At 41.2% G+C, this 26089-nt stretch overlaps 1 protein-coding gene and 1 non-coding gene across 3 annotated transcripts; both read right to left on the bottom strand.

Moving 5' to 3' along the window:
- Nucleotides 1-4436: 4436 nt before the first annotated feature.
- On the bottom strand, nt 4437-12045 carry PSMB3 (proteasome 20S subunit beta 3). 2 transcript variants are annotated; one of them, XM_087945973.1, is made up of 6 exons: nt 11861-12045; nt 8854-9038; nt 6788-6895; nt 5848-6025; nt 5261-5355; nt 4437-4562 (listed from the first exon to the last, which is right to left on the bottom strand). In XM_087945973.1, exons 2-6 carry the CDS (start codon nt 9030-9032, stop codon nt 4514-4516), a joined length of 609 nt encoding a protein of 202 aa, XP_087802099.1. In that variant the 5' UTR covers nt 9033-9038; nt 11861-12045; the 3' UTR covers nt 4437-4513. The 2 variants fall into 2 exon arrangements, with proteins under 2 accessions (XP_087802099.1, XP_026541902.1); XM_026686117.2 differs by lacking the exon at nt 11861-12045 and adding an exon at nt 10843-10981.
- Nucleotides 12046-20929: 8884 nt separating this feature from the next.
- Nucleotides 20930-21003, bottom strand: TRNAN-GUU (transfer RNA asparagine (anticodon GUU)). Its single transcript has one exon. It is a non-coding gene; the product is annotated as a tRNA-Asn (tRNA).
- Nucleotides 21004-26089: the final 5086 nt, after the last annotated feature.

Below are 26089 nucleotides of genomic sequence, written 5' to 3'. Positions count from 1 at the left end.
CCTTTAGTTCCCTGTTTGATTTTTGTATTCTGTCATACATGCCATTGAGTTGTTAGTCCTTACATTTTACCCAGTGTTGGGATTCAATTTTTTTTACTACCGGTTCTGTGGGTGTGGCTTGGTGGGCGTGGCTTGGTGGACATGGCAGGGGAAGGTTACTGCAAAATTCCATTCCCTCCCCACCCCACTAACCTGATTTCCAGCTCTATTTTCCTGTGCAGGGCAACATGACCCAACCGATTGGTTGGGACTTAGGAGGCAGAGAATAGATGGGGGCTGGGCCAGTCAGAGGTGATATTTGCCGGTTCTGCAAACTACTCAAAATTTCCACTACTGGTTCTCCAGAACTGGTCAGAACCTGCTGAATACCACCTCTGATTTTGCCTTTGTTGATAATATATCCTCTTTGCCATCTGCCATTCCCATATTTATTCCTTTTGTTTTTCTGCCCTCTATCAGGAACTTTTAAGGTTTTCATCTGAATTCATCTTAAAGTCCTATATCCTATATCAGCAGAACTATAGCTGGCTTTTTTCTCTAGTCCCATTTTATCCTTTCTCTATTCTATTGACTTAATATTCAGCCTCTGAGCTCTGCCCTTGGGTGGTGCTCAGACCCATTTGACACATGTATCTATTAACCAGTTGTGGAATTCCCCCCCCCCTCAATTATTTGCTTAATAGAAAAATTGTTTCATAATTTGAAATATTCAAACAGAAAAAGGCTGGTGGGGAGGTCAAGAGCGATGTCATCAGCTTTTTTACTTCAGGTTTCCCCAAACCAAATATCCTTGAGGTGCTTTCATTTACAGCACTAAACATGGGATTTGTAGACATTATACATCTGGAAGATATCTTTTGGGGAAACTGTTGTTACTTACATCCATGTATGGACACTTGAAATTTGCTCACTGGGAATTTCTGCAACTTTTAACATTCCTTTTTCTTTCACACTCAAATTTTTAATCAGAAAATGACATCACATGGAAACCTTTTGTTTCCACGACAGTATTAGAATTTCCCCCTTCTTATGAACATTAAATTGATCTGGCAATGCATTGAGAATGATGTACAGAATACATTCTGATCAAAGCATTGCCTGTAATGCTACAAGTGGGGAAAAAGGAAGACATTCAATCTCTTCAGAGTATTGTTAGTTTTGACAGAGAAGAGCTGTGATTAAATATAGATCTAATCACGTGTTACCATCTTCTATATCAGTGATTCTTCCCTGCCTGATATCCTTAAATACATCACTCTAAAAAATAGTTTGTGGATGTTTTCTCCTCTAACTCTAAGGATAGCACTGGCAGTGCAATTTTATTTCCAATTCAGTATGTCCTTGAGTCTATTTAAAACTCATTCATTTGCTTTTTTGCCCCAAGTTTCATTCCAATAAGGGCATGCATATTGGCACAATTTATCCATCAGTTTAGTCTGAAAATTGTTCCCATCCCTTGTTTTGTTGCAGAAGAGCCCATGTTGGATCAGAAGCAGATAAATCCTAAACTATTTGGAGATTTAGCAGTAATGTATGACCATTGGTGCATAGAGCTAGTCTTCTAGGTCAAGTGCTTTGTTTGGAAATCAAACAGATTTCAATTTATGCAAGGGAATGCATATATATTTGGGGCAGATTTATGACTTAAGAAAGTTAGCGACCTATTTGGAGGATTTGGGGGCATCATATGTGTTAGTCTTGTTCCTAGGTAGACTTACGCATATTCATTCTCATTTGGATCATATCTAGCCAAAGAATGTGTCGTTGATGGTAGTCTTCGCTTTCTTCATCTGTTTTGTGGAATGTACTTCCTCAACCCTCCAGATATATTGTAGCATACTTCCCAGCATTGTTAATTAACATGCCTATTCTAGAGTGAGATGGAGCTCATATTCTAAAAGAAGTTTTTGTTCGTCATCTAAAAATATCTTCAGGGGGAATATATACTAATAGTTTGAGTTTTGGCTATCATGTTTGAGGAAAAAAATCTCAAATCCGTTCAATGTATAGTAACTTCCACTGCAATTATTGATGTACCCGTCTATATTGTTAGGTAATTACATCCAGTTAAGATGGAATTTCCTGCACTGGAAAAAATGTTGAACGTGGGATTTTTAAGGGCTAAACTGCAGTAGATGGTGACAATCATCTTTAATCATGTCTGTTTTGTTCATATGTGGAGGAAGGGCTTGGGGAGGGTATCATTGGAAAGCATTCGGGTGAAAATGGAATCTTATAAACACACATAAATATTGATGATCAGCTATAAGCCACATGGTCAAATAAAGTTTGCACTTCTTCATTATCTAAGTCTTTGAGAGTCTGGTATGAGTGTTTGCAATGCCATCCTAGGCAATCTTTCAAAACTGTATTGTGAAACCATATATTATTTTAAAAGATAAAGGAAACAAGACATTTGTGTTCCAGCCATTGTCAGTATCTTCCTAATTGTATGCTTGAATACCATGTGAATATATTCAACATATTAATATATATAATCATATGGCATTTAATTTAAATGTATTATAAAAGCTGGTGCATAATGGCAAGCAGGCAATTACAAATTTGAATCTCCAACTAATAAAAAATAATTTAGGTTTTTCATACCTTTTCTAAAATAAAAATTTAAAATCAATGTGCTTATAAAGTATGAGACACTGTTTTGAAATGCATGTATGTTAACAAGGTGTAAAGTCTCTCAGGTGGGTTGAACAAAATAAAAACGATTTTTTTGTGTAAAACTGCTCTCCGGATTTATTCTCCCCAGAGTAAAGTGTTATAAGAATGTTGAATTTGTTTAACTTAAAAGACTTGACTCAGTGATGCCAGTTGTGATTCTTGGGTGCAATATCACATGATCATTTCAACCTTCTACCGTGTTTCTCATATAATAAGGCCGGGTCTTTCTTTTTTTTTTGAGCCCTGAAAAAATGGCTAGGCTGTCTTTTCGGGGGGTGACTTAATTCCCCCCCTTGCATCTTCGGGCGGGCAGGCGGGCGGCGATGGCTTGGATGTTGATGTTGGCGTTGGTGGGGCATTTCGTATCAGGGTCAACGTAGGCAGCACCATATCTGGGTGTGCAACAAAAGTACTTCCTAACGGCAAGCCCCCCCCCCCACCATTCCCCCTATTTCGCATGTTTTAATATAGGCCTTAATTTGGGGGGGAGGGGCTTAATTTCATTTCATGCCTATAAAACATGCTGGGACTTCCTATTGGGGGAGGCCATATTGTTGGAGAAACAGGGTACTAGTTTTTCCATCTACCTGCATGCCAGACACTAGCAGCAAAAGTTACAAATGGCAATCTTGTGTGTAGGGATGCAGTGATTATCATAATTGCAAGCTGCTTGTCAAACACCCAAATCAAAACTATGGGACTATGGGGACTACTCATAATCACTGAATAAATTGTCAGTGACTGAGGATTAGCTGCATGTTCCCAGATAAGCCAAGGATATATCCACAAAATTGTGTTCAGTTTATTTGCAAATGGGATTCCATGCATATATAAGATCTATTGATCCAGTTGTTTTCACTTACCCTATAAATAAGACTTCCCTCTAAATGCTGGCCTTCTGCTTGCCCCACCACTTGAAAGCTACAGCTATTTCTTATTTTCAAAAGAACTTTAACACAAACTGAAATCCTAGCTTAGTCTAGAAAAAAGTCCCACTGAAATGAGTAAGAGGCTTAAGGATACTACTTATCTCTGCTTATTTTATAATGCAGCATTTGGGGTTTTCAAAGCTAAATATGAGCTGTCTTATGGTAGGCTCAAGAGATATATATATATATATATACCTTTGAAGTTTTAAAAATGTATTGAAATGTGAAAGCAAATAAATACGCTCCAAGCATATAAAAATATTCAGTTATGACATTTTGAAATTAATGTCTTTTGTTGAGCTGAACTCAATAAACATTACCTTGACCTTGTTGTCATCTTTTTTGGGTGGTACATTAATTCTTCAGCCTCTATAGATGTACAGTATTTGGGCCAAAATTAGGATGCACCATTACCCATGAGCAACTCCTTTATGACTACCTTGCCAATACTCCCTGAACCCAAAGGTATGTTTTCCTCAGCAGTCTCCAGCTGGCATGGAAAAGATGACCAAGTCAGATCTGAAGCACTTTTTCTCACTTTAAATCTGATCTCACACTGAATATCTACTGCAATCCTACTCAAGTCCATGTAATAGGACATACTGAATTCAGCAGGACTTTTCTCACATCAACAGTAGCATTTAACATTAACAAAATGAGATCTGCCAATTTAGCTGGATGCCATTTTTTTACATTTACAATTTAGAGATCAATTAGGTATGACAACCATATTATAACACCATCATGAAAATTATATTCAGAGCAACCCTTCATCTTTGATTTTAAACAAATCAATATATATACAGCATCTACATAAAAATGAAAAAGTTATGCTTTAAAAAAAGTTTATTCCATGAACAGTACATGATTTCCTATTTTGAGAGTTTTCTTAGTAGGAATTAAACTTAATCCATGCGAGCTTTCAGTGTCCGGGTAGTTATTTTGTCTTTCTCACTGGTGAAAAGGGAAAAGGGAGAGAATCAAAATGAAAATTGTACTACAGTTAATCCTCTACTTAAAACTAGTAATTTAATGACTGTTTAGATTTATAACAGCCTCAGAAAGAGTTCTTTATACATGCAATGCATTTCCAGCGATTGTGAAATGTCAAGTCACACTCCTTTACGATCACATGACTGCTTTTCAGGTATTTTGGCTACTGGTTTACGATTGGCTGCAGCTTCCTGCCATTATATAACTATGGTTTGTGGTATTTATTTATTTTTTTGCTGATTTCGCCAAAAACTACAACTGCTTAATGACTGCTATAAAAACAGTAGTAAAATAAGCCTATCACAAGATGCCTCAATTTACGACCATCATGACATAACCAAAACTTCAGTCCCAATTGCAATCAAGTCAAGAACTATCTTATCTCTACTGATTAACAATTAAATCACACTTTTATCCACTAACAGGTAAAAAAGGTATCTACAACCATAACTGGTTTTCCAGCAGTTGCCCATAACAATAGCACTATACCCATCCAGAGGGAAGGACAAATTAATTGTGCAAATGATTTTTACTGGCTTAATCTTGCTTGCTGCTAATTATAGCTATTGTCCTTCCAGGCAAGCCAGGGAAATAAACCAGAGAAATATTGCCCCACATTTTTTTTAGAATTGATCTTTACCCACTCAGTTTCTACTTACATCACATGCACTATCACTCCCATACCAGATACAGCATCTCTGTCCACAGCATTGAGCATGGATTGTCCTATGGTTTCAAAGAGGTGATCGGGTTCCTGCATCAAAAAAAGAAGTTAAACTTTAATTATAAAGTTATTTTTAAGATCTGTTCAAACTTAAGTGAATGAAAGAGTATAAAAGGAATGTGGACTGAAAGACCCTAAAGAACAACAATTTGATGAGGATGGAAAGGAGAGGAATTACATATTAGATCTCTATTAAGATAGAGAATGTATGAATACAGCTATGAAGCTTTTCAAACAAGTTCTCTCTGAGCCACATCAATATATTCATGCATTCGGCATGTAAGGATAAAGCAAAATTCTAAGCAAAGCAGCACACGAACAAGCTATTTCAAACTGAAATAAAATTTTGTGCTGAAGAGAGGTTTATAAAGTGAAAAATACTGGGAAGAACTTGTACGTATGCCCTAAAGCCCTATTCACACCTACTTTTTGAAGTCCAGAGCCTGGCTCTTATTAAAAGTGTTCTATTAAAACAACTAACTCTGCTATATTTCTTATAACCAGTTGTGTATTTTTTCTTACCATGTCTGGCTCCCAAAGTGACTCACACATGCCATACATTTGCTCTGTACAGGTCCCACTGACCACAAAATCATCTGTTATCATTGGACAACCAATCAAGTCTAAGGAGCAGATAAAGGGTTCATAAGTGACTGGGTTTAATCCAGCAATTACAGGTTCTGTATAATAAGGTCCAAACCTGAAAGAAGCAAGAAAAGATAGGGAGCAATCAAATTCATTTTTCCCCAAGTAATAAAATACATATCAGTACAATTAACTACCATTTTAAAATTATACATTTTCCTTGGTGTGACTAGGAAAGATTTAAGGAAGTCCACAATTTATCTATCTCCAACACAAAGAAGCTGGGGAAAAAAATCCTCATCAGTTCTGAAGATTACCTACTATCATCTTGAGCAGAGAAATATTGCTATTTAATTGCAACTCCAATCTCTCACAATCTTAACCATGCAACTGATAGGAACTAGAGTTCAACTAAATCTCAAGGAGCAAAAACTGCCTGCTAATTTAGCAAATAATCCTGATGCAATCCAGGAAGTAAATCCTGGGATGGAAAACATTAAAAGTCACATAAAATAATTAATTTGTATGCTCCTCACAGCCATGATTAAAATGTGCTAGGAATGATTTGGTTAGTGCTAGGCAAGAAATACACCAATTTTAATATTTATACCTTAATCTATGTATCATAGGAGTTCTTAAATTTTGCAGCAATGCAACACCTACTAGTGAGGAGCAAAGCCTAGAATAAGTTCTGACATTTTGTCTATATGAGCCTCGTCAGTTTTAAAAATTAGTGCCTATCCAAGTAAGTTGCTCTTGACTCCTTCCTAAGGCTCTCAGATTCTCAGTTCAAAATTAATTGCCTCATCAAACCTATTACTGAACTGTTTTAATAACATGAATTATATCCAGGTATCATGAATGCGTGACTCTTTACCGTCTTTCATATAGGAGATTAGACACCATGCTCATTAGGGTCTTTGGTTTAATTTGCCTCCCTTCCTTCAGTTCATAAAGATTTAGTCGAAATTTGAGCCTTTGAGCACTGTAAGAAGAAAAACAAACCAGTTTCAAATCCATGTTAAGGCAAAATGACCATTCTCTTCTATTTACCATCCAAGTGGCACAGAAGCATAATTTAAAGCCTACTAGTTGTGCCTGCAAGTAATTATAAAATAGAAATCTGATGAAGACAAATTGCTTTAAATTTCCCACTAATGTGATTAACATATAAACACAGCCTAGCATTCTTTACTAGAATCAAGGCAAAAAGTCATAAATCAATAGTAAACCAGTTTATGATTCTGGAGTATCAGGGGAATTTGACTTAGTACCTTTCTGTTTTGTTAAGCAATTAATATGATGTACCTCACTTTTAAATTCATGTAAGCCAGGGGTCCCCAACCACCGGTCCGGGGACGTACCGATCCATGGAACAACTCCTACCGGGCACGCGGCTTGCTGGGCGCCGCCATCTTTTTCATGAAAAAGTGCTTCCAGTGAGCTTTTCGGGTAGAAAGCTCACCGGAAGCACGTTTTCATCAAAAAAGATGGGTATCAGCGCTTCGGTGAGCTTTTCCGGTAGAAAGCTCACCGGAAGCACTTTTCATCAAAAAAGATGGCAGCGCCCAGCTGATGCCGGTACCGGGCCGCGGCGCCCAGCTGATGCCGGTACCGGGCCGCGGAGTCAAAAAGGTTGGGGATCACTGATGTAAGCAATCTAGAGATGACTGCTTGGAGGCTTTTAAAATAACAATGATTTAAATTGTTCTAAAAGCAAGCAACCATTCTTTAATTCTGAGAAAAGGACATTGAAATTTAGACAATTAAACCCACATTTCTGAATAGTTTTACATTCTACATAGGAGCCTCTGTGGCGCAGTGGTTAGAGTGCAGTACTGCAAACTACTTCTGTAGCCAGCTGCCTATAATGGCAGTTCAAATCCCACCAGGCTCAAGGTTGACTCATCCTTCCGAGGTGGGTAAAATGAGGACCCAAATTGTTGGGGGCAATATGCTGACTCTGTAAACTGCTTAGAGAGGGCACTATAAAGTGGTATATAAGTCTAAGTGCTATTGCTATTGCTATTCTATCTCATATCACATACAGAAATGATCAGGGTGAGCACTCCCCAGATGCCTTCATTTAAAATGTCCCTGAGTATACACTGAGACTGCAAATTCATTTTGAATATCAGAGGAGTCAGCTTGTAGCTTATTTCACATAAATATTTATCCCTAGCTACTGCCAGATATTCTTTATTTTAGCTACTTACAGGTAAAACTGTATAACCACAGTTGGGACCGGAATTTTGGTTGCTAAGCATATAGTCATTAAACAAGTCATAACATGACAGGGGCTGATCATTTTTACTATGGTTGTTAAGCAAATCAAATTTCCCTGATTGACTTTCTCACTGGAAGCTGGTGGGAAGGTTGTACAACATGATCACATGACTACAATATGCTGCAACTGTTGTATATGTGACTTGGTTGCCAAGCCCCTGAATTGCAATCATATCACTGCAAAGTGTTTAAAAGTTTGATGACAAATGGTAAGTCATTTTTTCCAAGGCTGTTGCAACTGTTAACTATTGTTTAAAAAGTAGTCATGTTGATAACTATTTGTATTTTTGGTGAAAAAAGTAATTATATTGTTGATACTTTAAAACATTGTATTGAAAGTTAACTTGTTTCTGCAAATTCCTGATATTCAGAAGCTGTCTTCCAAGAGCCATTTTAGACACTCTTGTTTGATCCCAGTGACTCAAGAACCATAATCTAATTTACCTCCCTGCCTACCACTGTAGATGTGAACAACTGGACTTAGCTTCAACTTTTCAGTAACTTGGCCAATCATGACATATTCTTCATTTCCCAATGTTGGAATAAAAATAAAAATAAATAAGAATAAACTAAGAAATTAGCTATAAGTTAGTTACAGCTCTCTATGAATATTCTAGTTTTCTAGTTGCTTATAGCTACTTAATGCAAAATACTTACACTGTCTGCACATCTGTGGCAAGACCAGCTAAACCAATGAATAATCTGTCTCCCATTGGAAAAATTTTCTGAAAGTCTGTGGCCACCATCTGTGCTTGAATACCAAACCTGCGATCGGCTGCAATAGCCACACAGTTTTTCCCCTTCATGGCCATAACAGCCCCTCCATTATAGGACATAATAGACTAGAAAAGAAAAAAAGTTTAATTGAAATATGTCAAAGGCACTTTTTTTACTAGAGGCTATTAAGATGTGCACATCAAGGTTTATCCTTATGAATATGAAGAACATTAGAATAAGCACATTTAAGCCACAGTGCAAATTAAATTCCAAATTTTAACTGCCATTACACAGAATGGACTAAAAGAAATGTTCTATTTTGGTTCACAGAGAGACTAAGAGTTTTTCTCCACTTCATTGTAATCACAGTACAAACAAGCTCTGGTAAACATTTTTTTTTCACAGTTCCCATGATGTTGCCTTCATCCAATTGCTAATCCATGCTCCAGACAGCATTAAGTTGCCCTTAGTTTTCCCATTTTAAAAATGTTTTTACCCCTAAGTAGTCAATTACGAATATAATTCTACAAATCCCAATAAAACTGATGGTACTATAAAATCACCTTATGAAAGTGGGGTCAGCCTGATGTTTATTGGCCAGTATAGGGTTGTGTATTCTCACTTCTAGTCCTTGGACACCATCCTCCAGAAACAGGGAGGGAGAAGGAGACTTCTGTCTGCTACTTCAACCCCCATCCTATCAGTAAACTGTTAATTGGTCTATCAGCAATTTGGGCCAATCTGGGTCTCTAAACCAGTGATAATTTTGGAAATCTGGTGAATAAAATGTTTCTCTCCTTACACTTGCCATTTTCCCTAGCCCATGCAGCCAATACCCACTCTGGGAAAAATAGCAGATGAAGCCAGGGCAAGTTCTAATAAATGGTTAATATTGTAGGTGTAGCCTCTTGTCAAAATCATGCAAATTATCTGAGAGAGTCTTACTGGATTAAGAGGCTGCATAACTTTGAAAAACAAGACAAAATTCCAGTAGTACAGGGATGGGCAAATCCAATTGGTGGACATTAGGAAAGTGAGGAGATGTCAAGATCCCCTTGCAGAGCAAATGAGAGCATCATCGTTTTGCCGCACAACAGAAGCAATCTGGATTGGCAACAGAGACAACAGAATCTATGCCAATTTAAGATTACTGCTGACTCAGAGGTGGAAAGAAAGCATTCTGTAAGGTTGAGCTATAATCAAACAGTCCCTGATTTAAATCTCCCGATATAAATTAACTACAGTGAACCACTATTATCCAAATCACTATTATCAAGTCCACAATGTTTTCGATAACGATTTTTATTTTCCAAGCAGAATTCTCCAAAATGGTTAATATTAATCCCGAGGGGCTATCCATTACATAGTTATTATTTGTAAATCTATTAAAATAGTATTTATTATTTTCATATAATAGACGTTGAGCGGTGGTGGTCGAGGAACAATCTGAAACAACATAAAGGAGCCCAATGTGCTGATGAGTTTGAGGAACCCCTGCTTTAAAGCATGGTGAAAACGTCTGTTTTAAACAGATTTTTATTTTATTTTTTAAAAAAAAGGCAAGTCCCGGGACGGCAATGATCACGCAAGGCCATGCGGGCAAAGCGCTTTCACTATCGCCTTCACAGAAATTCAGGAAAGGAAGCAAAAGCCTTCCCACCCCACCCTCACTCCGCGATCAGCTTCTATGACAGGCACCGCTGACAAGTCCATCCCAAGAGTTGGGGGCCACAGACCCGGTGACTCCGGTATTTTCTTTTCCTCCTCCTCCTAAGCTCATTGTCTCTGATCCTGGCGCGGGGGGAGGGGAGGGGATCGCACACTGTCATCAAGGAGAGTGGCCGGTGATCCCTCCCCGGATTTTAGCTCTTTCTCCTTCTCCTTTTACCTCCATCTCCCCCGCTCTTTCTTTCCAACATCAAGACTTACCATGATGAAAACCTCGGGGAAGGAAGGAAAAAAAAAAAAAACCCTTTCTCACGCACCACCGTCGTAAGACCAGCTTCCTTCCGCGGCTCTTACTAAGCCCCGCCTCTACCAAGACGTAATACTTTTAACATAAACTCCTGCGATTGGACAGCCTGCCCCTGCCAATCTAGGACCGGAGATGGGCTTTCGGTACACGAAATGAAGAGTCATAGCTGTTTGTTATAGAGATAAAATAGAAGAGTAGTTCGTTGCAGTCTATGAACACTGGGTTTGTAGCTCGAATTTTAAAGGGCATTTTTAGATAATCCCTACTTTTCCAATTCGGAAATTAAAGTTCCTCTTAAAGGAAAAAATCGAGCTCCGGTACACCTAACTTTTCTTGAAAAAAAAAAATAAACTAGAAAATACGCCGCAGAAATACACCTCACCCCTTTCCTAAGAGGTCTGTAGGGGGCGTGCATAAGCGCACCAACGTGCCTACCGTCCCTGTCCTATTGTTTCTCCTATTCTTTTATTTTTCTTGTATGTAACCATTTCATGTATTCACAACTATGTATACATTTATACTTATTATCTTGTAAACAATTGGCAAATCAAATAAATAAATAAATAAATAATAAATAAAATAAATAAAAAGACAATTATGTATTAGCTCATTTTATTATTGAAAGTCTCATTTCTGATTCTTTGGAAATAAGGAAATTATTATTCTCTATATTTAATAAGCAACTCTTCCTTCGTTCTACAAAGACCTTTTTTTTTAAAAAAAAAACAACCAGTGAGAAGAAACATCAGTAACACAAATCAAGCGAAGGAAAATTGGGAAGCTTGTGTGCATCTACAATTTCTCTGCTCCTTCGACTCCGAATGGAATGGAACGTTTTTCAGACCTTGGGTTCCACATAGCGTAGGAAGTTAAAACCCACCCCTCTCCTAGAAAATTGAAATATCCTAGGAAATACTAAAAAGGTAGAATATTCCCCCTAAAAAGAGTAGAAGCTCAAGAGCAGAAACTCACCTCAGAAGCAGAAGCTCACCCCCACCTTTGTTAATGGGTGGGCCATTAAAGCCTGGGCCAGAATACTTAACATAACAAAGATCTCCAGGTAAAGCTATAGCAATTGCCCAAGAGCCCTTTCAGTGCATCATCATCCAGCAAGGCTCAACAAAGCCTGGAACTCAGGAAAGCCTACAAAGTTAGCTAAGACCCCTGCTGTTGTATATAGTCATTTACATACTTGAAATACTGCATTCCGATTGGACTGCTATTGCCACCTATTGATTGGCTACTTAAAGTCTGTTGCGATTGGCCCACCTGATGGCAGGAAGTTTAAAGAACTGTCATTGGCCGCGAGCCGCGAGCAGCCGCTATAAAAGAGGCTGCCGCGGCTCCAGTTTTTGTTGAAGTTACTGGTTACAAATAAAGAGCTTGAATTCACACTGGTCTTGAGTCAGATCTTTCCCGCGACAGAACACTGGCGACGAGGATGGGATGCTGAGACAAGGAGACCAGTAAGCACGTGGCAACAAGAGCCAAGCAACCAACGAGATGGCCGGTAACAACTCGCCACCCGCACCGTTCAACCCAGCAGAGGAGGACTGGGAATCGTACATTGACAGATTCCTCATGTTCCTCGAAAGCAACGAACTTCAGGGGATAACCGATCAAAGGAAGAGTGCCGTATTCCTGACGCACTGTGGCCCCACGGTTTTCAAAATGGCCAAGGCATTGGCCAAACCCCAGGACGTTAAACAGATGGCGTGGCCAGATTTGAACCGGCTACTGAGAGCCCATTACGCGCCAGCTGTCTCCAGCCTTATCCGGAGACACGAATTCTACAAACGAGATCAATGAGAAGGCAAGAGCATCAGAGATTTCGTAGCGGCCCTAAGAGACATTGGAGGGGCATGCGACTTTCTCAACATGGACGAAGCCATGAGAGACCGTGTGGTCCTCGGACTGAGAGACCTTACTCTACAAAGCCGACTGCTGACCTGACCCAATATCACCATGATCGAAGCCATGGCTGAAGCCACCGCCGCTGAAACAGTGAAAAAGTCAGCAGCCACCATGCGACAAATGAATACAGCTGCCCAAGAGACTCAGGGCGACCCGAACCAAGCCCGAGACAAGAAACAGAGGGCAACCAGAAGACCGCCGCCACAACCACCCACCATGAGGACATCAATTCCTCGACCGACACCGATGACGAGGAGGAAGAAATACATAAGCTCCAGTCGGAGTGGAACCGACGAGGAAAGAGGAAGAGGAGATCGGAATTCCATTGTGCTGGATGCGGAGGAGACCACCCCTGTTCTGAGTGCCGTTTCCTTGACGCCATTTGCAGACACTGCGAAAGACGGGGGCACATCGCCAGAGTCTACCGGAACAGAAAGAACTACAGCCCAAAAAGACAAGGCAGCACTCCCCCCAGAACCGAGAGAGAGAGACCGGTAGCCATTGGAGCCGAGAGAACAGAAGTAAGCGACTCAACGAGAAGGAAGAAACACACCAGACAATCATCATTGGCTACTCAAGCGCAACCGATGCAAGAAAGGTATGCATCAACGTTAACATAGAAGGACAACCATGTGAGATGGAGGTGGATTCCGGCTCATATCTGTCCATGGTATCATGAAATACCATAAAGAACTTGATACCCGACATAAAAAGAGAAGAACTAGAAAGGCAAAACCTGACTCTGAAAGACTACCAGGGAAACAAAATCCCTGTAGTTGGACTCGGACATTTCCAAGTCAAGTTCAAGAGACATACCGAAATTCTTCCATTGACAATCGTCGACCGAGATCACCCTAGCCTGCTTGGACTCGAATGGTTCGCACCCCTGGGAATCGGAGTGACCGGAATTAACAGTGTCACCGAGACGGACTGGGAAGAGAGCCTGATGAAGGAGTTCCAAGATGTATTCGACGGGAAGCTAGACAAGTACCGACGGACTCCTATATCATTTAATTTGAATCCTAACATAGCGCCAATCAGACTTAAGGCAAGACGAGTTCCCTTTGCACTAAAACCGAAAATCGATGAGCAATTGAACAAACTCATCACACAGGGGGTGTTGGAACCCATCGATCACGCAAGATGGGAAACTCCAATTGTGACTCCCATTAAGCCAGATGGGTCCGTGCGCATCTGTGGTGACTATAAGGCCACTCTTAACCACGCACTACAACAAAGCGCATACCCCATTCCGGTAGTCCAGCACCTTTTACATTCATTAGGGGGAGGAAAAGTTTTCGCGAAGCTCGACCTTGCGCAAGCGTATCAACAGTTGCCAGTCGACCCCAAGACAGCAGAGGCACAGACTGTTGTGACACATAGGGGGGCATTCAAATGCAACAGACTGCAATTCGGCGTCAGCGTGGCCCCAGGCGTTTTCCAAAGTCTGAAGGAGCACCTTTTGACAGGACTCAAGGGGGTGGTCTCTTACTTTGATGATGTATTGGTATCCACCAGGGACAAAAAGCAACTAAAAAACCGACTGAGGGAAGTCTTGCGAAGATTTAGAGAAGCGGGACTCAAAGTCAAAAGAGAAAAATGCCAACTAGCCACAAAGCAGGTTGAGTTCCTGGGATACCTCATAGATGAAGAAGGGATCCACCCCACCAAGAAAAAAAATAAGAGCTATCAAAGAAGCACCCAGACCCAAGAACAAAGCTGACTTACAGGCATTTGGGGGACTCATTAACTTTTACAATGTCTTTTTGCCGCAGAAGGCAATGATAGCGGAACCATTACACAGACTACTAGATAAAAAAGCTATCTGGACCTAGGGCCGACGAGAGGAAGCCGCATTCCAGGGAGTTAAAAACTTATTGACATTTGAATCTGTGTTAATCCAATATAGCGACACCCTGCCACTAACAATCACCTGTGATGCATCTCCATTCGGTGTCGGCGCCATACTCAGCCACACATTACCCAACGGCAGAGAGGCACCAATCGCCTTCTATTCCAAAACGCTGTCAAAAGCTGAAAGAAATTACAGCCAACTGGACAGAGAAGCTCTAGCCGCAATAACGGGGGTCAAATGATTTCACGAATACCTTTACGGTAGGACATTCTCTCTAATCACAGACCACAAGCCGTTATTGGGAATACTCGCGGGGAACAAGGCCACCCCCAACATCCTGTCACCACGGATGACAACGTGGTCAGAGTTCCTCGCCGCATACAGTTACAAACTAATCCACCGACCAGGAAAGGACATACCCCATGCGGACGCCTTGAGCCGGTCACCCCTACCAGAACTGGATGATGACCTGGCACCTACCACGACCACTCTACAAATTGAGACACTACCGAACCTTCCCATCACCACATCAGACATCGTGAAAGAAACAGCAAAAGACACACAGATGGCGCGGATTTTGAACTGGGTAGGTAGGGGCTGGCCAGAAACTGTTACTGACGAAACTTTTAAACCTTTCCGTAACCGACAAATTGAACTTTCCATTGTGAAGGGATGTATACTGTGGGGGGATAGGGTTGTCATTCCGGAAAGACTGCAGGAAAAAGTACTGTGCATGTTACACGAAGGACACCCGGGCATTGTAAAAATGAAATCCCTGGCCAGGAGTTACGTTTGGTGGCCTGGGATGGACAGGGACATTGAATAATGGGTGGGAACATGCACTAAATGCCAAAAATCCAGACCTACCCCCCCTCCTGCACTGATCCTCGACTGGGAGACACCCAGGGGCCCCTGGTTGAGGATCCATATAGATTTTGCAGGACCTACAAAAGGGTATACATTTCTAATAACTGTCGACGCTTACTCCAATTGGCTGGAGGTCGGCGTCATGCATTCCACGACGACAGAAGCCGTCGTCAAACAGTTAAGAAAATTATTCACAACGCATGGGTTACCGGACCTATTAGTCTCAGACAACGGCCCGCAGTTCACGGTGTTGTCATTTGAAAAATTCCTCGCCGAACAGGGCATACGGCATGCCCTATCAGCGCCCGCTCACCTGGCCACAAACGGACAGGCAGAACGCATGGTTCAGTATACCAAAGAGGCATTAGACAAGCTAGACACAGGCGACGTTCAAGAAAAAATCGATAAAATGCTAACCATCCAACATATAACACCGAGCACATCGACTAACAAGAGCCCAGCAGAACTTCTGATGGGCAGGAAACTACGGTCGCACTTTGATAGATTACACCCCACATACAACCCTGAAAAGCCACCAGACTCCTCTAGTAAATACCACACATTTACACCAGGAGATCTAGTATATGCCAAAAATCTTACAGGAGACCCACTTGGGATACCAGCTAGAATAACCCAAATAACGGGGCCCCGGTCATACCAACTAGAAACAGAGGACAGCAGAAGCTGGAAAAGACACATAGACCAACTAAGGGCTAGGACAATAGAACGAAACACTGACATCCCTAGGCACATGCAACAAACACACACACAGATACCACACCAAACCGCCATTAGCAAAACCAGAGAGGGGGGAGATCCCTCAAACGCAAATAAAAGGGGAGGGGGAGACCCTCCAGTAACACAACAAAAAACAAATCACCAAACAACACCAACAGTAGGCCCATCAAAAAGTAAAAACTACTTACCTGCAGGCGACTTCAGAAGAAGGGAGCTGGCAGCAGAAAAACATCACGAAACCACTCCTGGAAGAAGCAGCCTAGCCGACTCAACCAGCCCGGGTGAACCAGGCAGGAGCGGCAGAGCCGATTCAACCAGCCCAGGTAGACTGGGTGGGAGCGGCATGGCTGACTCACCCTTCCAGGAGGTTCGAAGGAGAAGGACAGGAGAGTCAGCGATCCCGTCCGAACCAGCCAAAGACAACACCGCAACTGAATTGCGCAGGTCAAGTAGGAACCATAAAAGCCCCACCTACTTACGTGACTACGTAACGTAGGTTGGACCAAACCAAGAGGGGAGGGGTGTTGTATATAGTCATTTACATACTTGAAATACTGCATTCCGATTGGACCGCTATTGCCGCCTATTGATTGGCTACTTAAAGTCTTGTGATTGGTCTGCCTGATGGCGGGAAGTTTAAAGAACTGTCATTGGCCACGAGCCGCGAGCAGCCACTATAAAAGAGGCTGCCGCAGCTCCGGTTTTTGTTGAAGTTACTGGTTACAAATAAAGAGCTTGAATTACACTGGTCTCGAGTCAGATCTTTCCCGCGACAGAACACCCGCCCCTGGGAGTCTGACAGCCTATGGGATACATTTCTGGAAACACTAAGGTAGGGCCCAACAGAGGGTATATAAGGGTCCCTCAGCATCTTGGCCGGCCCATTGTTCTCTTTTCCTTCACCTTGGAGCATGTGATCATCCTTCTTTGGAGCTTCAAGCCATGTGTTCCTGTCTACCATTAAACCATCTTTCCAAATACCCTCCATGTTTCCAGTGTCTTTTTCCCCACTTGGTACTGAACCCAGAAGGATATTTCTACCAACAATAGAAAGAACTGAAGAAGCTTCTTTAAGAAGCTAAACGTTTTCAAGGAAAAAAACCAAGGAAGTCCAGTTGCCTTGTAGAAAAGCATCTTTGGGACATCTATGAACTACATGATTGATATTCTCCTTAGACTAAACATCCTTTTATGACCCTGTAATCCCTTAATTGGGAATAGAAAAAAATGATAGAGGAAGGTACTTGCTGAATAAAAAATTGTTAGCAGATAATTACAATAGAATGGGAGAATTGCACCAAGATATACTTCTGCCTTTAATACTTTTTAAAAGTCTTTCATGTAGACTAATGTATCTCAACTTCAGCAACTTTTCTATATTAAGGTAGATTTGAATGGCAAACATTGCAGTATACAGGTGACAACTAAGAGATAGGGGTTTTTTTGTATCTCTATGTTGCAGTCTGGATACAAAGGCCCCATAGTTTTTTGCAGCATTACAGTCCAGATTGGTAGCCTTATTAAAGCCAAGACTAAAAAGGAACATATCTTTGCTAAGTTTCTATTGGTCTGAAAATTTTATTTTTATTTGATTTGTAAATATTAAAAGTCACACTGCCTGATTGGCTGATGAAGAGAGGGAACAAAGGGGAGGGGAGAATAAAGATCAGATGGAAGAATAATTTATAGTTATGTTAATATGGCAGATCAAGCTGTGATTCAAAAGCTGTGATTCAAAAATTATGCTCTAAGAGCTATTAATATTTCAAATTTTGAAACAGCTGACCTATTTACAAGATAATTGTTCATTTTCCAGACAAACAATACAGCATTCCAATATTGCAGAACAATTTTAGTGTTTCAGATTTTAGTTGGCTACTAAATTTTAGATGAATATATTGAACTCTTTCATAAATAATGGCTTTCACATTGCAACAATCATTCGTTTATGTCTCTTAAAAGCTCCATTTTGAAGAGATGGTAGCAGTTGTTCTGACCAACAGGGACTTTGCATGGATATGTCTTTGACATCACATATGCTGAAACTTATGAAGATCATAGTCCCGCACAGTTGGAAAACATCAAATCTGGAATAGTTTTAATACAATGCCACTTTTCTGCAAGATAGCCATTCATTATTTATCATTTCCAAGAATAATCATACCATAGATATACTGGTCATCTTTATTTCTAGTCTTCTGCTTATAATCTGTAGGATGAATATTGTCTTTTCCCTTGTCAATAAATATTGAAGGAATTGTGAATTACTTTATGGATAGAGTAGGTAAGATTCTGCAAAAGAGAGAAGTGAGAAGCTAAAGGAATGAAAGGCATTGCTGGAAACCCTCTGTGGAGATGGTGAAAACAAGCATGCAAGACTGTGTAAACAGAGGTAGTATTCAGCAGGTTCTGACCAGTTCTGGAGAACCAGCAGCAGAAATGTTGAGTAGTTTGGAGAACCAGCAAATACCATCTCTAACTGGAGATTTTACAGGATCCTTTCCCTGCCATGGCCACCAAACAATGCCCACAGAACTGGTATCAAAAAAAATTGAATCCCACCACTGTGTGTAAACTCTAATGACAAGCAAGTAAAATAACAGAAGAGAGATAACAATCTCACAACTGCTGGCCTTTCATATGTAGGTTCCAATATCAGATGCAACTATATAAACGACAGATTGCATTATAAAATCACAGTGCACTGCCTTCCCACTTGTAGACAGCTAAACTAAATTGAGGAATATCTTCTCTTCTTTTTTTTTACACTTTTAATTTCTTTGAGTCCCTTACTTCTTTTCTGTGCTTTTGAAAGCATTGCCTACTAAGAAAGGGATTGATGTATTGAGTAAAAGTGAATGTGTAAACACAATAGCTGGTTTCCACAAAACAAAGTACATTTGGCTTAGTGTAATATGTAAGTCTAATAGAGCACTTTTAAATTCAAGGGAAGGTTGCTAAAAAAAACATAAGACTTTAAAAATGGAACACTAGAGGGAATTGGAATGAACTAAAGATTACAGTTACAAGAAAAGCACACTTAAATTCATCTTATAATACAAAATGAAGCAAATATTTTAACATTAGACATAAGCAGGGATGGGATCTGACCGGTATAACTACTGGTTCTGTTGCTCTGCATCACATGCGCGAATCGTGCGAGTGCAATTTAGGACCTGCTGAGCTGCCCGGACAGCTGAGCAGTGCTGCGTGCGGGTGTGCAGTGATTGGAAAAGCCCTTTTCTCCAACGACCAGCACAAAGCAGCTGAGTTTGAAAAAGCAGGAAATAAAGGACAGGTAAGAGCCCGGGCGGGCGGGTGGGCCAAAACAGCAGCAGACATAGAACCAGTTCTATGTCTGCTGCTCTTCAGAGCAACCGGTTCTACAAAGGTGGACAGAACCGGTAGAATCCCACCCTTGGACATAAGAATATTTTTTAATAATAGATCCATGTAAATTTTAAGAGTCTGCCTCTATAGATAGACTGTGTTTAAAAGATGTTATGGAAGAGGAACAAGTTTTACCTGACAAGATTGAGATAAATTTCAAAATCAATTTAAAAATGATAGGCTGAAAGAATGACATTGAGAAAGATATTACACTGAATGTATGAAAGAAATCAGCTAATGTCTTAATAATTAAACAGGATATTTCTCAAAAGGTTTAAGAAGTCTGTTTTAAACATTCAGTATAGGAAAATAATCCAGATCACATTCTTGGGTTATTATTTCTAACCCAAGAATGTGGCCTGGATTATTTTCCTATATTGAATGTTTAAAACAGACTTCTTAAACCTTTTGAGAAATTTTATAAGATGTGAGAAAGAAAAACAATGAAAAGAAATCAAATTCTAGCACCCTATTTTAAGGAACCAAAAATCAAGATTGCTAGAAGTAAAAGGAAGGAATGTATAGTTGATTTATTTGATCACAGTTAAATTGTTATCCCTGATAGCCAGGGGTGGGATTCACCCAGTGTAACAACTTGTTCGTTAATTGCGCACTTCATGCTCGCATGCACATGCTTTGCATGCACGTGCACAGCTATTGCAATTACTTATCTTCAATGTTACTTCAGGGAAGTAACAGCTGAGGCACTGCAATCCAACTCTGCACACAGATCAGCTGAGCAGATATAGGTAAGTACAGCGGAGCTGACCATGGCAGCTAGGGGTTTGCCTGAACCAGTCCAAATTGGGAGAATTCTATCCCCACTGATAGCCCTTAATGGGTTTTTGTGGACACCCGGACTAAAATGATGATATTTTATCAATTTGTTTATTGATAAGGGATAGGATGTGGGAAGAGGGGATATTTGCTGTGCTTTAAGAGAAAGTAATAAATTACTATAATTGTTTATACTCGTGATGAAGGTAGGAAGTCACTTCTTTATATATTTTTCTTTTTCTTTACACTCTTATTCTGTCTTTATTTTCCATTTTTATTTCTATTTTTTCTTTTCTGAGCCTTCTTTTTTCTTTTCAGTGTTTTAGTATGTATTAGTAATTTTTAATAAAATTACTATAAGAATTTGTACTAAAATGCACTTCCAATGGAACAAGCAGAAGCTGGTAGGTTGGGCTATGGACAACAAAGAATTCTGAGGTCCCTTTATTTTGAGGGGACTTAAATTAAGACAACTGAAAACAGGTACCAAAAGGAACGTGCGTCCCTGGGTGGGCTCGAACCACCAACCTTTCGGTTAACAGCCGAACGCGCTAACCGATTGCGCCACAGAGACAGCTTCCGACGCCTCTTTGTTATGGATAGCCATTTCTAACCTGAAAAATGTTTTCTATATCCCGCCACCAGAGGCAGAGTAAATCGTGAGGAAGACAGGGGGAAGATACGAAGAAGAGTGGAATAAAAATAAAGGTTTCGTTTGGTTTCGACTCCTTTTCCAAATGAGATGATTCCACATCAGATGCATGGTTCAGAGCCCCCTGCGGAACTTAAGTGATTTGCAACTGCCCTGCAAATGGCGCTGCCTCAATCGTCTCTCTGCTTCCCTCCCTTTACTGAAATATATGTTGTTTGTTTAACCCTCTCCCGGAAAAGACGGGGACTCTCCAGGCTCGGTTTCTTGAGTTTTCCGATTGGAAAAGATTTATCCAAGCTATAGAGAGAGAATTCGAAAGCTTTGCCTGCTCTTTGGGCAACTGTCAATCTTCCCATACAAAGACCTCGCGAACAGTGGCGGTGGATCGTTTCTTGAAATAAACCGGCATTTTAAATTTGCTTGGAGTCAGAAGAGGATACTCGTTTTATAAGGATTACGGGGCCTGAATGGGTGACAATATTTGGGGAAAGCCATTCCACCCCACAACGTGAGCGAAAATCTGCCGGTCGGAAAAGTTGTCTTTGTGTTTCGTTTATTGCCTTGCTTCCTGTCCCCAATAGCGAGCGTCGGACTGGCTTGGCTGCCCCTCGCTAACCGGGGAGAGCGGCTATCGTAACACCACATACTCGAAGAGCCCAAAACTGACAGGCCGCTTCTTGACAGCGACTGAGGCGCCCCGCGCAACACCTCCAACCAAACGCAGCCAGATTTGTCTGGGGCGCCGCGTAACTGTGTCCCTCTGGGGCGTTTCTTTGTCGCTTCCACTTGCTTTCCTCTCCGTGAGAGCTGGACGGGCTGGATCCCGATGGAGCACGCTCAGCGCAGGGATCCCCAAGGGATTCGGAGTTGTGGGTCTCTTCCGCTGGTTGCGCGTTGTTTCGGCGCTGTTTGACTCTTTGGGTTCGGATGCGAGTCGTTGGGGCTTTTTAGAGCAGACAGGCGACATCTTTGAGAGAGGCCCCACAGAGTGGTATCAAGATATTCAGAATTAGGCTTTCTCTTACTTGGAAGAAACCAGGCGGTAAAGGGGGAGGAAGGGTTCTGGCCAAGGAAAATAAAATTGGCATTGGCTTCCATGAGCCGGAAATGAGAGAGGGACGCGGGAAAGCAACACTGCTGTTGCCAAGGTACCTTAATGAGTACCAGCAACAGTCAATTTGTTGAGGTTCTAAGTGGAAAAAATCTTAGCGACTTAGCGACTCTCTATTGGGAACAGACGAAAACTAACCAAACGGGCTGGATTCATCACTCTGCCAAAACACAAGCCTAACCCAGATTCAAAGAAGCCAATTGTGTATTGTGCCGTCGCAGCCGCTAGGTGTTTCTCCCAGCCGTCGGGCGAACACAGCCAAGGTTGACGCTCTTTCGGATGAGGGATAGAAAAAAAGGAGCGCCTGTCCCACCCAAAGAAAAGAGGAGAAATAAGTAGGATTGTGACAACTTATATTACAGCATAACTGAATTTCGAAAAGGAACCAGGTTGCCCCATCAACAATTCTCCTGAACCCTTTCGGGTTTCTCCCTCGAATCTAACCTTCCCTACCGAGGCGTCCGGTGAAAAGTGTGGGTCAATCATTTTAGTGTCTCCAAAGAGCACCCATTTTTCTCACAACCTGGAGGACTGGATGCGAGCAGTAACGGGACTTTTGCCCCGCAGTCGCCTTTTGGCAAATCTTTGGAAACTCTCTCCGTGATCTCCAAAAGAGTTTGCCCTGCAGAATAACACAGGGCGGCGCCCAACACCCCCCACACGATCCCTCTCCTCTTTCGTCAAGCAGATCCCCAGGCCAGCAGTTTTCAAAATTCATGTACAGACCTGTCGGGTGGAGCGGGATTTTTATTTATTGGCAAGACGAAGAGAGACAAAGAATTTAGTTTTTCACGATTTCCTCTAGACTGTTCTGTCTCGGTTTCGGAATGAGACTGCCAAGTAAATTACACGAAGACTTATTTCTGCAGTTAGGCGGGAGGAAAACATTTTAAAGGGAGGACTGGATGTCCCTATGCTGTTCCCGTTTTCTGAGGGGCGATGAGTCGATACTCTCTGTTGTAACTCAGATATGTTCAGAGAAAATCTTTCTGTAGGATTCTGCTGAAAATATACAACCACACTGATTCATCGGAGAATAAAGTCGAAGAGGTTATTGTCCTGCCCGCAGTTGAAAGGATTTTAGATGCATCTTATGGATGCATCTTAAAATGGGATTAGCAAATAATAGCCTATATAATCATTTAAACTTGTTAGAGAGTTAGAAATGAAATCCCTTTAAAACAACCTGATTTGCAAAAATGGGTTAACTCAAATGCATTTTTGTCCATTAAAATAAAAGTTCCAAACCAGAGTCTGGCAGTAGTTGACAAATCAAAGTTCTGACAAGAGCCTTTAGGAACCAAGCCGTCTTAAAAATACCTTGTGTCTGTTATTCTGTTAGGAAAACCCTGTTTACCAGAAATCCTGGGGGCACTTCATTGAAAATAACCTTCTTTCATCTAAGTTAAACTTAGCTTGTTAAAATGAGCTTGTTGACAAACTTGCTCAGGGTTGAACCACATGTTCCTGGGCAAGGAAAGACATGAAATTATACATTTTTTCATCAGGTACAACCAATAGTTTTAACCAAAATACCTTATTTTTCTTGCCTCTAGAGAAAGATGAAGTAGTGCTGGAAATATCAGATCTGAATTATTTAGTAAACAGGATTATTATAATATCCTGGAAATTTCCATAACATGAGGAGTTGCCTCTTCATATTGCTATTGATGTGTCTTTTTTGAAGGCATTGAAATAAAAAGGCAGTGCTGTATCAGAACACCTGTAGTTAGGTAATGTTGTGAATCGTAATGTTCACCAATAATGGCTCTCCACATTTTGCGACCCAGTTTGGCCTAATGGTTTAAGTACCATGCTAGAAACCAGGACACTATAACTTCCAGTTCTCCCTTTGGCCAGCTGGGTGACTTTGGGCTAGTAACTTTCTCTCAGCCCAGTTCAACTCATGGGGTTGCTCTTGTGGGGAAAAAGGAGAAAGGAGTATTATATATGGCTTGAGTTATTTAAAAAATAATACAGAGAGAGAATAAATAAATATATAACTAGCCCATTTCTTATCTAGGAGAACTGACCTGTATTTAACATATTATATAAAGATAAGAGGGAAAAGATCAGCTACAGTTTTCTTCATGTTAAAGTAGAGTTAAATGTGGAAGGAATAACTAAACCAGTGAAGGTTACAATTTGCTTTAAAAACTTAAATCATTTTACTTGAACACAAGTTTTCACTACTTTCCTTTGTTACTGTATCTCTAGTTCTATACTTTAACTCTGTTGGAAAGGAACAAGTTGTCTAGGCAGAAAGTGGGCAAAAAAAATCTGCTGAAAATTTTGGTATAGTAAAATTTTAAAAAGCACCATCTAAAAAAAAAGATTTTCCACTTAATTCAATTTAGCATATTATACTAACTCTTAGCATAACAACAACTGGAAATACAACAGATTTCTGCAAGATAACCACAAAGCTGATTTTGTAGGCATAGTTAAATTTGGGAATAAGCTCTCTTGGACCCATTGAACTTGTAAACCTGTATAAGGATCGTGTGCCATAGTCTCTTGCAAATATGCAAAGTTTGGCATTGCAGGGCAAACTTTATTTTATTGGTAGATGTATCCAAAATTGTTCCTACATAACTTGTATCTCTGTGAAAGAGAACAAACATCTTGTATGTTGGGAGTAGGGAGCAAACGGATTATTTAACGTGTCCCCTTAGCTTTCTGGAGTTTTATTCTGTCTATCTGACCATCAGTAAGATTCTGCTAATCTCGCCTGGACTAATCTCTTGGGTTGCACTCTTAATGCAGGTTAGTGCGCACACCTAAGAAAATGCAGGGTTCGAAAAATTAGACCGAAGGCTACAAAAAATAAATCGGCATCAACTCTGAAGCATAATCACCTATTTGCTGTAGGGGGAACCGAGAGGCAGCCACCTTTCTTTATGCGGCAGGATCGCAGGTGCTTTGTTGCAAGTTCCCGCTCCCTCCACGAATCTGGTCCCTGACTGGAGGTTGCCATCTATCTACCTTCCACCCGCACTTCCGCACTCAGTAAGGCGTGGGGGTCCTGTACTTTTGAGCACCGGCGCAGAGCAAACAAGAAAGGGTGAGAAAGCCTCCTGTTCTAGATTTTAGTGACCCAGCCGCTCCCCTGATCGCTCGCTCCTCTCGATCCAGGCACAGGAAGGTCGAGACTTCAGTGGGTCTCCGGAGGAGGCTGTGGCAAAGTCACTCTGGTCAGTAGACGACGCGGCGTGCTGAGAAAGGATGGGAAATGCCTTCCTCCGGCTGGTTGGGCTACGCTGTGTGTACCACGGATAGGGCAAGCCGCATCGCAGATCACGATCGAATATTTGAAGAAACACCGAGAATCAGTTAGTCCCATTCAAAGCAGAGGGACAAAATTAAGCAGTAGAACCCAGAAAGATTCCAACTTCTGAGATTTTTAAAATATATATATTGGGCCATTGATCTAATGAAGGAGAGAAACAGAGAAAAACGTGGCTTTGACATACGCTCCCCCCCGCGCCAGCCTAAAAAAGAATCAGAGGAGGCGACACAAACGACGGGCCCCTGCCTTGTCAGAACGATGGGACTCATAGTCCAAACCCTCCAGAGGGCACTGGCTGGGGGGAAATCTGGCACTTCGAAGGTAAGAATCGCTTCTCCCTGACCCACTCTCTTCGCTTTCAATTGGAGGCCGAAAAGATACGTGAACGAATAGAGAGACGTCTGCATGGGAGTGAAGAGATTCGAAGGGGCGGTTTCTGCGTCCCGAACTCGTGACAGATCTCCAGGTAGGTTCGCTGGCCTGGTTTTCTAGCGAGGAAAGGGAGGAGCTAGAAGGGGGAGTGGAATTCCTCAGCAACTAGCTGGCTCTACTCCGGCATTGATGGGTGGGGGGAACCCTGTTTTTCGAAGGAACTCGGTTTCGGCTAC

The sequence above is a fragment of the Notechis scutatus genome, chromosome Z, assembly GCF_049901735.1.
Source record: "Notechis scutatus isolate UNSWTSFEM ecotype Mainland chromosome Z, rNotScu1.2, whole genome shotgun sequence".
In the NCBI taxonomy this organism is placed as follows: Eukaryota; Metazoa; Chordata; class Lepidosauria; order Squamata; family Elapidae; genus Notechis; species Notechis scutatus.
The sequence above is the reverse complement of the archived record's forward strand: the minus strand, read 5'-3'. Positions and strand labels throughout refer to the sequence as shown.

Excerpts from the sequence above, each read along its gene's own strand:
- PSMB3 (XM_026686117.2), bottom strand. Across the intron at positions 6,026-6,787 it reads AATCTCCTATATGAAAGACG|GTTTGGACCTTATTATACAG; the intron begins GTAAAGAGTCAC and ends TGCTTCTTTCAG. Across the intron at positions 4,563-5,260 it reads GGAGTGATAGTGCATGTGAT|TGAGAAAGACAAAATAACTA; the intron begins GTAAGTAGAAAC and ends CCTTTTCACCAG.